The sequence below is a fragment of the Pristis pectinata genome, chromosome 5, assembly GCF_009764475.1.
Source record: "Pristis pectinata isolate sPriPec2 chromosome 5, sPriPec2.1.pri, whole genome shotgun sequence".
NCBI classification, from domain to species: domain Eukaryota; kingdom Metazoa; phylum Chordata; class Chondrichthyes; order Rhinopristiformes; family Pristidae; genus Pristis; species Pristis pectinata.
The window spans coordinates 24,829,924-24,843,107 of record NC_067409.1 but is presented as its reverse complement, the minus strand read 5'-3'; the positions used below and the strand labels follow the sequence as shown (position 1 = coordinate 24,843,107).

At 38.4% G+C, this 13,184-nt stretch overlaps 1 protein-coding gene and 1 long non-coding RNA gene across 12 annotated transcripts in view; one reads left to right on the top strand and one right to left on the bottom strand.

Moving 5' to 3' along the window:
* The window catches only part of LOC127570292 (uncharacterized), a 36,999-nt gene extending 33,417 nt beyond the window's left edge, over positions 1-3,582 (top strand). Inside the window, exon 3 of the long non-coding RNA XR_007956330.1 lies at positions 3,424-3,582. This is a non-coding gene — a long non-coding RNA (uncharacterized LOC127570292). The remainder of the gene's footprint in view (positions 1-3,423) is intronic.
* Positions 1-13,184, bottom strand: part of pard3aa (par-3 family cell polarity regulator alpha, a) — a 655,359-nt gene that overhangs the window by 91,570 nt on the left and 550,605 nt on the right. For all 11 annotated transcript variants that reach the window (XM_052015672.1, XM_052015675.1, XM_052015670.1 and 8 more), the window contains one exon: positions 6,644-6,769. In XM_052015672.1, coding sequence (XP_051871632.1) covers positions 6,644-6,769 — 126 coding nt within the window. The remainder of the gene's footprint in view (positions 1-6,643; positions 6,770-13,184) is intronic.

Genomic DNA, 13,184 nt, shown 5'->3' with positions numbered 1-13,184 from the left:
AGCTTGGGACAAAATTAACTGGCACTTGGAAAAATACAGGTTACCGCCTGATAGAACTATATAAAATTATGAAAGGCATAGATAGAATACATAGTCAGAGTCTTTTTCCCAGGGTGGGAATGTCAAATAATAGCTTTAAACTGAGAGGGGAAAATGCAAGGGAGATTTGCGAGGCAAGTTGTTTTTTTTTGGTGGTGGCAGCAGATATGACAGCAACATATAACAAGTATTTAGATAGGTGTGTGAACATGCATGTTGGGATGGAGGGATATAGGGCACGTGCAGGCAGATGCAAGGTTTAAATTGGCATCATTGTTGGCACTGGCATTGTGGGCTGAAGCGCTCGTTTCTGTGCTGTACCATTCTATGTTCTCTTAAAGTCAACAGAAATTTCTTGAAGAATAATTATCTTTAATTAACTTGATTGAATTATTTGATTAAGTAACAAGAAGAGTTGATGAGGATAGTGTGACTTAAGTTGCGTACATGGACTTTCAAGAAATATTTCACAAAGTACCACAGATAGCAAAAGTATAAATAATATTAAAATCCATGGAGGTAAAGGGATAGTAGCTACATGATAAGATAATGATTAAAAGACTAAAAGCACAGAGCAGTAGGAAATAGTAATTTTAAACTGGGTGGGACCCTCTAAGCAGACTGTGTTGCGTCTACTCTTCTTTAAAATCTTGGATATAATTTCAAAATTTGCAATGGAATGAAGCCCAAATGCAGTTAATTCTGAGGAGGAAGCGGCTGAGGCAGGTACATTAACATTTAAAAGGTACTTGGACCAGTAGATGGATAGAAAAGGTTGAGAGGGATATGGGCCAAGCGTGGGCAAATGGGACTAGCTTAGCAGGGAATCTTAGGCAGCATGGATCATTTGGGCCAAAGGGCCTATTACTGTGCTGCATGACTCTATGACAGTAACAAATTTCGGGAGGATAGAGGCAGACTGATGAAATGAGCAGGCACATACAGATAAAGCTTACTTCAGAGAAGTGTGAAAAAATTCATTGTTGACAAGATCAAGGAGAAGCATTATAAACCAAATACAGTTTTACTGGGGTTTAGAAACATAGAGGCCTGCGAGTTATGCGTGCAGGTCATTGACGACATAAGGGCAAGATATGATGACTATTAGGGCAGCTTGGCTTTATGAACAAATGCCTTGTTGGAATGCGATGGTCATTTCCAGGCAAAACAAACTAAGAAGGTTGTCAAGGTCTCAGGGAAGATGTAGAAGAAATTTACGAGAACCAGATGAGAAAACTGTTGTGTGAAAAGAATGGAATTCTCTTTAAAGCAGAAAAGAATAGAGAGAGATCAAGGGAGATGCTCAAAATCGAATTTTGAAAGAGTAAAACGAGCAAAATTCTTTCCAGAGGACAAAGCACAAAGAAGACTTCAAAAAAAATCCAAAGGAGATGAAAGAAAAACATTTTATTCGACTGTAAAATATGGCGATCTGGAATGCAATCCTTGAAAGAATGGTGGAAGCAAAATGAATAATAACTTTCAAAGAAAAACTGGATAAATATTTGAATGGGGAAATGTTGCAGGGTTAAGAAGAGAACAAGAAAAAATGATTAACTAGATAATGAGGAGGCACAGGGACAAAAGGCTAGATGGCTTTCTTCCAATGATTAGTAAGTAATCTTTCCTTTATTTACAAGTGGTAATCTGGTGCAGTTTTATTGACATGCTAAGAAATGGATTTTAAAGCAACATTTTTATTTCACTCCACTACTTATTTTGTGTGGTATGGAGTCAAAGTGGTTAATTTACTGGACCAGCTATTCTGAATGCTGCATGTACAGCCCAGAAGCCAGAGGGCTGTACATGAAGCAAATCCTAGCATGGCAGCTGTGCAATTCAAATTCTGTCAAAAATTTCAAATTTGGAAAAATGGCAAGCACTAGTCATTAATAATGATGGTCACAAAATCTACTGGATTGTTGTAAAAACCCATCCTTCAGACATCCTTACCAAGTTTGGTCAATATGTGACTTCAGACCCACCCCCTGGAATTGACTCTTAAATGCCCTTTGAACTGACCTAGCAAGCCAATCAGTTACAAATGGCTCACCACCATTTGCTCAAGAGAAATTAGGTACAGGTAATTAATGCCTGCCTTGCCAACAACATCCAGATCTTGAAAAATGAAATAAATTAAAAGTACAGAAAATCATACTGAAAAGGACATTAATGCTCTTCCAAATGTGTTGGTGTATGGTAGACAGCTGATTAGAAAAGTAACCACTTTTTCATCTAATTAATCAACTTAAAAGCATGTCCACCTAAGAAACGAGAACAATTGGAGAAGACTTTCTGAACATTCAGGATGGTCAGCTTCTCACAATTCTGACAATGTGCATGGATGGTTTGGTGAGTGGAGTCAGTTTTGGTTGCATCAAACAATGAGCCATTTTAAAAGATCATGAAAAACAAATACAGATGGAGTTTGGATGGAACTTGAATTTAGAATTCACCAACCTTTTCACCAACCCTTACAATTCTGCTTGGATTGAGCAGGCACTACTCATGGAGCTGAGTGGAAATTCTACCCCAGCATTTGGAACCATTCTTTAAAAAAAATCATTCTTATGACAAGCACTTAATGCCGACCCTTCTGAGTGTAATGCTGGTGGAGCATCTGAATCCATGCAAGCTCCAGCAAAGTATTTAATTTTTTGTGATTGATTTTTCATCATTGCTATTACATAAGCAGATTTCTCTACCCAGGAGCACTTGATACTTCTTTTTGCAGCAAAATATTTAACCTAAAATCTGTAATTTTATTACAGGAAGAATTGTCATCTACTTTAGTAGTTATCTTGACCACTGTATTTCTTTTAAACAGTACAATTTAACATCTGTTTGGTTGCCTTCAATACAGCAAAGTACAGGCTATCTTGATGGGGTGTTGGTGGCTAATCATCATCAGATTTTCAGAAATAATTCACAAGCTACGACTCTCTTCTTCCTGAAACTTGGAACAGTGAACAAAACAAATTTTGAGAGATGCAATGTGGGAATTAGAATGACTCTGCAACTTGAAAATGGCAATTAAAATTACTCAAAATAATCAAATTCAAAATGCTCAAAAGACACATTAAGTGCTTGCAAAATATAGAGGAATATTAGTTATTGTAAAATGAAGTTTGCTTAATTTACACATGTGCATGAATAGTACAAAATGGTTTCTCCACTGAAATCAAAATAGTACACATTTGCCTTTAAAAGGAGTCATTTGGTATTGTTGTCTTTACTTCCACTTATGCAGATGAAATTTCTCCATTGAAATTCTAATTTGTACATAATGCTTCATCCTGTGATTGAAGTGTAAATCCTGTGGAACAGCTTCCAAAAAATTGGAATGACACAATATTCTCTTCTGTATTTGTTGCATTTATTTAGCCAAAGAATACATCCAATGAGGCTTTGATTCTCAATTTACGGATGCTACAAAATGATGTGGAAACTTTGGAGAATTGAAGGGTGGCAGGAATCAATCCAAATGGAAAGAAGCTGCAAGTGAACAACTTAACGGGGACCTTAATGAAGTACATAAGTATCAAATGAACATAAATCCTGATACAGCCTCAAAGGTAAGGCAGAATAATAGGATTAGTATAAACGAACTGAAAACTAGTTTCAAAAGAAAATCTTTTGCAAAAGAGTGGGAAGTATCTGGAAAAATATAGTGAGTTTGGGTATTCAATCCATAGACGGAAAGTGGATCAGACGGTAAAAATAATGGGCATTTTTTTTAATGCAGTGGAAGTCTACGGATCTTCACATAATTTGAAACTCCTGATAAACAGAATAAAATTAGAGATGAGTAATTAATGGAACACCAAATTGTACTCAGCACAAAATCCAAGAGCACTGCTGGATCAGTTAACATTAGCTATCTTTCTTCCATAAGCCTTCAACATGTGTTCTCTTGATTAGATTGATTTTAACTTAAAATTCTTCTCAGGTAATAGAAAATAAATACTATACTTATTATTTTTGATGATTTCAGACAGATGGTGTCAGACGTGAGAAAACTGCACAAAAAAAAACAAAAAAATTTGAAATGCATGAAAAAATTGATCAAGCGTTTTAAACCATTTGAGCAGTGGGTGGCAAAGGAACAACTGAAACTATTCCAGCCATAAGAGCACAAGAATGTTTGGGAACAAGAAAAGTGAATTGAGCATTACAAGCTCATTCCTATGTGCTTGAAAAATTTGTCCGATAGTCTGAAAGGTAATGCTGCTGTAGAAATAAACACCTCAACTCAACAGAACCACAGGAGTGAAAATTTCTCCCTCATTTTTCTTGCATTACTATTCTTCCCTCCTGAGAAACATCTACACCTGCTGAGCCATGGATCTACTGGCAAGAACAGCTGATTTCAACAGGCTTAAATAAGTGAGCCATTTGGTCTTTTGTACCTATGGGTCCGTTACAAGAGTTAACCACTTAATTGCATTTTCTTTCCCCTTTCTTGACAGTGATATGTTTAAGACCTTGGTATTCCTAACACATATATCCATATATACATACAGATACTGAATATCTAGGAGTTCTGAGAGCAACTTTGATCTGAATACCAAGCATAAAGACAACATCAATTCCACCTAAATCTGTGTTTGCTGAATGATGCACTTTCAGGCAAGGGTCTAGCGACAGTTATAAGGTGAAGAAACCCAAATGACATTTCCATTCCCTGACTGAGACCAGATGTGGCATCCCAACTTGTTATAGCTAACTTCATTAGAGTGAATTTTGCAACTATTTGTACAGAACATGCGACTCTCTAACGGCAAAGTTACAAATTTCAATTGAGTACTTATCAAAATCTTGGTAAAAATACAAAGAGGCTTTGTAACCTCACAACTACGTCACCCATATCGTGCATTAACTGTGGGTGAGAAGTTACTGGGAAACACCAACATTTCTCAGCAAAAGTTAGCACAAGTGCAGAAATTCCAAACCACATGGCAATACTTTGCGAGCATCTCCCCTCATGCATTCCGCATGGGATCTGGCAGCAGAGTGTGAACTTGCTACAATTTGTTAGACTGCAAAGGACTGACACCATTTTAATTTTAGAATGAATGGCTTATTTTAAAGTGATTTTAATTGTTTTGAACATTTTCATGTTTCTAAATGTCAAGGGCTTTTGAAAGCTTTCAAAGTCCTTAATAGTTTTGACAGTTGGCTCAGCGGTGTCTATGTTTTCATTGACTGTCAAAGCCTTTTCTGCTGTTTCATGGGTAGGATCCATCCTGGTCCATGACATGAGGGCATCATGCAATGCCCTACCAAAATTTAGATCTTTTGGCAATGAAACCAGCAGATCCAGTTTGTTTGGATTTTCCATATAGGTCACTAATGAAGCTGGTTGTTTCATTGCTGGCAGTAAGTCGTTAGAGAACTAATGGCTTCAGCGATTATTTAATTGTTATATTATCTTAGAGGAATTATGAGTTGACATATCTTCTGTTTTACCAAATTAGTTATTACTGGCCAAATTGAGTATATGTTGTAAACATGCAGGCAGGAAAACAAGTCATGTGGTTGACAGAACTGTCAGCCTCTGATTATTCAAGTTGTTTAGACTCAAAAGCTTAAGAAACAACTGACTGATGTAGATAACAATGTTTGGGGAAAAAAAACAAATGCCTTGAAAGAATGCCTCACCCACACAAGAAGCTGACAATTCAGATAAAATGGCCGGCTCTTCTCATAACATTATGTGTATAGTTATAAGTCACCAGAAGGACCAAAGCTGTTGTACATCATAAAACAATTCTAGAGTCATAAATCTTCAAAGAAATTGTAAATGTTTCAGTTTGTATGTACAGACACTCAGAACAAAGTTAATTTGTTAATCCAGACCTTGACTTTCCCCAAGGTCAGAAGAAACAAATACACAGGCTAGCAAGAGTTATATACATCAGCTTTTTGAGGCAGGCAACAAAAGCATATCTTGAAGTAGATCCTGGTGTCTTCACAAGCAGGCTTTGTTGGTAAGATCAGCATTTAACGAACATCCCAAGTTACTTGAGAAGTTGGTGATGAGACCAAATGGTTTGCTAAGCCACTTCAGATACAGTTAAGATCTGAGCACAGAACACTGATTCATTCTTCCCTCATGTGAACTACCATTGAGTATTCCATGAAATTATTTGGAAGTTTAATCCTAATTGGTCTCTCAAAATCTGAAATCCAAAATACATTTGAGTATCTGCCTAATTGTTTGTCAACATGAGCAACTGTAAAACAACAATTGTGAAATTGTCATATGTCAGTGATAATATATCTGATTCTGAACCAACATCCAGGAATTTCAAAAAGACATGAAAAGGTATGAAAGCCACCTTAGATAACAAGCAATAAAACCTTGTGACTACTTCTTCCAATCCATTAAAGATTGCGAGGAGAATGTACAATGGTCATGAAACAATGGATACAATCCACACTACTTTCTGTGTGCTTGGGGAATTATAACAGCAAGAAAACCTGCTATGTTGTCTTTGAGATATTCCATTTTGCATGAGTTCATAAACCCTGCAAATGTTTTTGAAGTTTTTACAGGAAGTATTAAAACAAATAGATTCTCATTTCAAATATAGTACCATACCTCTCCTGCTCCTGCCTCATTCGTATCCGCTCATCCTCAGATGACTGAGTTTCTTCCACTTTGCCCTTGTTTGACCCTTTACGATCAAGCTTTCCAACTTTTTCTTCTTTCCGATATTTCCCAAATCTGTAGGGTGCAATATATTCGAATTATTGCTTGGCATGTTAGAACTCCTCTTGTTTGTAATGCATTTATTTTATTCAATGATTCTACAATGTCTTGGCCGGCAATTATGTCCCTCAACCAACATCATTTAAGGCAGATTATCTGATCATTATCCCATTGCTGCTTGAAGGAGCTTGCTGTGTGCATTTTGGCCATTGCACTTCCAAGATTAAAACTGTAACTGTAATATGGAGACACAAGACATTCTGCAGATGCTGGAATCTGGAGCAACACACACAAAATGCTGGAGGAACTCAGCAGGTCAGGCAGCATCTATGGAGAGAAATAAACAGTCGACGTTTCAGGTCGAGACCCTTCATCAGGACTGTTTATTTCTCTCCACAGATGCTGCCCAACCTGCTGAGTTCCTCCAGCATTTTGTGTGTGTTGTAACTGTAATATACTGGGATATGAAGGACCAACCACCACCACTCAATACGTGCTGATAAGTTCTGAAAACTACATTATATTATGACTATAGACAGAGTTACATGAATGGGTCTTTCATGTATGAGTACTTTCTTTAATGGTCCCTTCACCCTACTGCAGCTCCCCAAGTAGTTCAACACTCATTGAGAAAAGGCATTGTTTGGAATGGATGCAGAGGTTTTTGACAGAGAATCTTTTTTTTGCAGTGGACTATGCAGTTATCCATTCCAGTTAATCTTCCAAGAATTGGGTATGAACCCAAATATGGTGAATTGCTTTCTCTTCAGCAACTGTTATTTTTGTGGAGTTTTACAACAGAGAGGTCCAACTTGTGCAAGACAAACAATAGATATTACAAAACAGAATTTATTGCCAATTAAACATCTTACAAAAGATATTGTTGGGCAGTACTTCAGGAATGGGAGACAAAGAAAATTACCCCTTGGCATAATTGCCTGTTAAAATCTCAGAATGAAAGACCAGACTTGTAATAAACTGAAAGACTAGTCATCAAGAAAAGAAAGGGGCTAACAATCCTACAGGGAAATAGTGGAAAAATAGCAATAAGCACCAACTCCAAGAATGCAATCATCCTTCTCTTTCTGACTACAAGCTCATTTCAAAGGAAAACCAGATAGCCAGAAGCTTATGTAGAAGGGTGGAACATCAAGCACATTGAATCTGCTCTCTGTTATGATACTTTTCTTGTCATCAAATTTTCTGCATCCATTCCAAACAATGCCTTTTCTCAATCAGTGTTGAACTACCTGGGGAGCTGCAGTAAGGTGAAGGGACCATTAAAGAAAGTATACATGAAAGACCCATTCATGTAATTCTGTCTTTAGTCATAATGTAATACAGTTTTCAGTATTGATCAGCACATATAGTGAGGTGGTATTTGGTCCTTCATGTCCCAGTATATAACAGTTTTTCTGTAGTACAACCTCACCTGAACAAAATGCCTACTGCACCTTGTACATGGTTTATTTGACGTCAAATACGTGGTATAAAAATTAAAATTGCTGTAAAGATTCAAATGATCAGGTGGCACCTGTGGGGAAAATGTTCCAGTGGTACTGAAATAAAGTAGGAGAAAAGCAACTTGTAAGATCAGATAAAGTGGGAAGGCATGAACAGAACTAGAGCTTGAAAGGGAAGAAATGTGGTAGAATGGAATGGAGGGATCCTTTTGTTGTTTACTATCCTCCTGCCTTCTGAGACACAGTGGACTTGTAGGAATTAGGTGGCAGCCCACCCTAAGAAATGGAGAGAGCAAGAAAAGTTAAGAAAAGGAAGGAAAGAGTTGGAGCTGCAACACTTGAAAATGAGGCAAGGTTGGAAATTGGAAATTTCTAATTTGGGATGAGAACATGAGTCAGCAGTGACATGGTCATCAATGTGCTGGAAGTTTATGTTGGTCAACACAAGAAGAAGAAGAAGAGGTTGGTGATACTGGTGGCGACTGGGTGGGCTTCCATTCAAGAAAGAACTAAGACCTGAGAAGTCCAAAGGCAGTTCTAGGGGATGAAATGCAGAGGGAAAGGCCAAACATGTCAAAATAGAGACTAGCTTCATCTTCCAGGTCAGCTTCACATCTCCTCCTTCCATTAATTTAAACTCAACCAGAACTTTGGCCCCATTATCTGAACACAACCATCACACCTGTGTTTACTGACCCACATTGGCTTGTGTCCCCAGATGCATTATATTTAGAACGCTCATCCTCATGGTCAAGTTGCTCCTCAGTTTCTCCCACACTATGGCCTTCAATTGTTGAAAAACACTGCATTCATTCTGTTCTTTCTACCTCGTCCCATCCAGGCCCCAAGCTCTGGAATTTCCTCCCTTAACCATTGTACCTCTTTCACAACAATACTTGCATTTATATGCCACATTTCAACAGAGGAAAAACATTCCCCAAAGCTTCAGAGGAGCGTTATCAAACAAAAAAAATAACAAAAGAGGTTTTTAATGAGTATCTTAAAGAAGGAAAAGCAGTGGGGGGGGGGGGGGGGGGGGGCAAAGAGGCCAAGGCATTGAAGTTTTAGCAGCTGAAGGCACAGCCACTAATAGTGGACTGTTAAAGTTCAGGAATGCTCCAAGTGTCAGGATTAGATGAGTACAGCTATTTGGAAAAGCTGTATGGCTGAACAAAATTGCAGACAAAGGAGAGGGGTGAGGTCATGGAGAGATCACATCATTTTGGATGAGTTCTCGTAAACACAGAGAGCTCGGTCAGGAGTGTACTGGAATAACTGAGTCAACAGGTAACAAAGGGATAGATGAGGGCTTCAGCAGCAGAACATCTGAGGCAGGGACAGATTCACACAATGTTATGGTGTAGAAGTAAGTACCTATCAATGCATGAACTTGAGGTCCAAATCGCAACCTGGGGTCACGTAAGATACCAAAACGGAATACTTTCTGGTTCTGTTTCCAGCAGTTTCATTGGGAAGGACATGGAATCAGTGACTAGGGAATAGCACTTGTGGCAGGAAAGATGGTGGCTTTGGCCTTCACAATATTTCGTTGGGAGAAAGTTCTTTTCACCCAGAACTGAATACCTCCCCCTAAAATACTCCTCAACACTTATCTCTTTAACCAAGCTTTTGGTCACCCATCCAGCTGTCCCCTCCTGGAATCAGTCAAATAATGCTCCACTGAAGTCACTTTCGAATGCTTTACAATTTTAAGGGACTAGAGTAATGGGCTGAAAAATTGCAAGTAGCATTTGCATCTCAAAAGTGCAAGGCAATGACAATGTCTAAAATAGTCTAACCACCAACTCTTGATATTCAATGACATTACCATCACCAAGATCCCCAACCATCAATATTCTGAAAGTCATCATTGACCAGGGACTCAGCTGGATCAGCACATTAATACTGTGGCAAGTGTCTCATCACCTGATACTCCACCAGTCAGAACTGTGATGGAATACCCTTTATCTGTTTGGATGAGTACAGCTCCAACAACACCCAGGTTGCTCAACACCATCAAGCACAAAGCAGCCCACTTGACTGCTACCCCATTCACCACTTGAAATATTCATTCCTCCACCAACAAGTGCAATGCAGCTGCAGTGTGCATCATATATGAAAAGTACTGCAGTTATTTGCCTAAGCTACTCAAAAAGCACTTCCCAAACCTGAAAACTCAACCTCCAAGAAGGACAAGGTGCCTACAATGCCCAGATCACGAACGATTAACAAATAAAAAAAATAGAACTGGAAATCAGGCACATTTAATTGCTCCTTGCTAAAGGGACACATGGTTTGACTTCTGATGAAAGGTCATTGATCTTAAACATCTAGACCCATTTCTCCCTTCTGAAATGTTAACCAATTTGTTGACTATTTCCAACATTCTGTTTTTATTTCTGATTCTGAATTGGTGATATAGTTTGATGTTACTTGATTTATCACAAATACTCCCTTTTGTTCAATAACATAATCTATAATTAAAGGAATCCCATTTTAGATTTGGGTTGTAAAATATGCTGTCTAGAAGAATTATATCACTGAATGCTTCTGGGATTTTTGCCAATGCCCAATGAGTTTTCATATGCGTGTTTACACACACACACACACACAAATTTTATACCACATGTACATGTGAATTACATAAATTAATTGGTCCTCTTGGCAACCTGCAAAGCTCATTTATTGAAGGGCAAAATCTCTGTCAATGTAGCTGCATTAATGAAATAATGAAACATTATCATAAGCAGAAATGCTCAAAACATTTAAAAACTACAGCAACAAACAATCTGCTGGAGGAACTCAGCAGGCCAAGCAGTATCTGTGGGAGGAAAGGAATCGTTGATGTTTCGGGTCAAAACCCTGCATCAGGACTCCTCAGTGGATTGTTTGTTGCTCCAAATTCCAGCATCTGCAAGTCTCTTGTGTCTACATTTAAAAGCTACTTGGATGTGTAATTGAAGAGCCATGACCTGCAGAGCTGCAGGCATGGTGTTCGAAGTAGGATTAGGCTTCTTTCGGATTCTTTTTAGATTGCCACAGACATGATGGACTGAATGGCCTATTTCTGTGCTGTAAAATTTCTATTATTCTGTGCAGAAAATATTTCAACTAAATATGCAAAAAAATGTTGATGCACTTAATATCATTTGCTAAATTGTCATCAGATTAAGCTGGGTATTAATCCCTTTGCAGTTTTCATCTGGAATGAAAATGGAGTGTTACAAACATCCACAAGAGTAAGGTCTTCTACCAGCTTGGCCCTGCTGCACCACACTTTCTAAATGTGGACCAATTCTCTTGGTGAAGGTAGACATCAATGGTGAAATTCATCATTGCCTTCAATACGCAATCACAGCCATTAGCCATGATAGATTAAAGGGCATCTGAAGAAAAAGACCTCAGGAATGGCAGAAAACTCATGGTCGACCAGGCTGCAGTGATCTCTGTCCTTCCATGTAATTTTGAGACCTGAATTACCTATAGTAGACATCTCATGGCATTGGAAAAATGTTTCAGATATTATCTCGGCAAAATCCTCCAAACTCAGTAGGCATCTCATGGCACTGGAAAAATGTTGCAGATGTTATCTCGGCAAAATCCTCCAAACTTACTGGAAGAATTAAGTATCGTCTCCCTGGCCAACATACCCATCATTGAGCCCCTTGTTACTCCAGATGGTTATGTTGACAGGCATACTCAATATGAGACTCCTGAAACAGATGATCTATTCCAAACTCTCTTGTGGGAGGAGAACTCCAGGCAGACAGAGAAAAATAAAATTGATGACACATTCAAAGCTTCCTTGAGAAATGCATCACATCCACATAATCTGGTGAACCTTTGCACTATGACCATTCAAAATAAAAAGGCAGAGGGGAGATTCAAGATGGTACTGATAATCTCACAACCAGACATAGAGAGCACATGGAGCTTATGCCCTACACACTCACCTGTCCTGTTAGCCACCTCTTGCCCCATGTGTGGAAGTGTCTGTGACTTCCACATTGGTCTCATTTGCCACTTCAGAACCCACAAAACTGGAGCAGGAGGAAGCCATCCTTGATCCCAAGGGACTGCCTGGGAAGATGACGACAACTGTCTCTTTTTATACTGTATTTAAAAAGACCATTGACTAAATTGGGCAAGCGTGAACAGTTTTGTTTAATAAGTGGGTACATAAATTGAACTTTTTGATGGGATTTCATATGCTTCGATACATCTAAGTTTGAATTTCCTACATAGACTTATCAATGAAGTAAATATTCCATCTTCTGGAAAGGGACGAAGTTTCTTTCCCTTGGTGATAAATCTAAGTGCTTAGACATCTTACAAACCTAAGTATTACAAAACTCCTGAATGTACCCTCTTGCAATTGATGGATAAAAGATGCTGATGGAAAGATTCATGTCACACCTCAACAATGGGTAAAAGTCAAAGGTATTTCATTGGTGGTGTATCAAATGGTTGTATATTGCTTTAGGATGTCCAAACTGCTCTTTGAATACAACTCTGAATGCATTCTTTCTTGGATTCAGTTTCATAGAGTTAAGCACTTCACTGCATTTTCATTAAGAAAAAGCTTAATTCTAATAATACCTTCCCATTGGAGTCATGGACCAGTGTTACAACTGCCCATCACTGAGGTGGGATAGCTGTGTTGCTATTCCATCATTTGAATGCTCATTTAGGCAAAAGTGCTTTTCTGTGCATAATAGAGCATCATAGAATTGTTCTTTATGCCTTTTACATACAGCAAGGGCCAGGAATAATTGAGGAATATGTCAATTCTTTCCCCCAAACTACCTAGCCACCAAAGTTAAAAAAAAAACACCAGGGGAAAACATACATGCGCAAACAATGGAAGAACTTAGGGTTGTGGTGAAAGGACAGTCGTCTGAGACTGATCAAAAAGTCTGTCAAAGGACGCACTGCACCAATTGGTCCTTAGGTCCTGTAAGATTGTA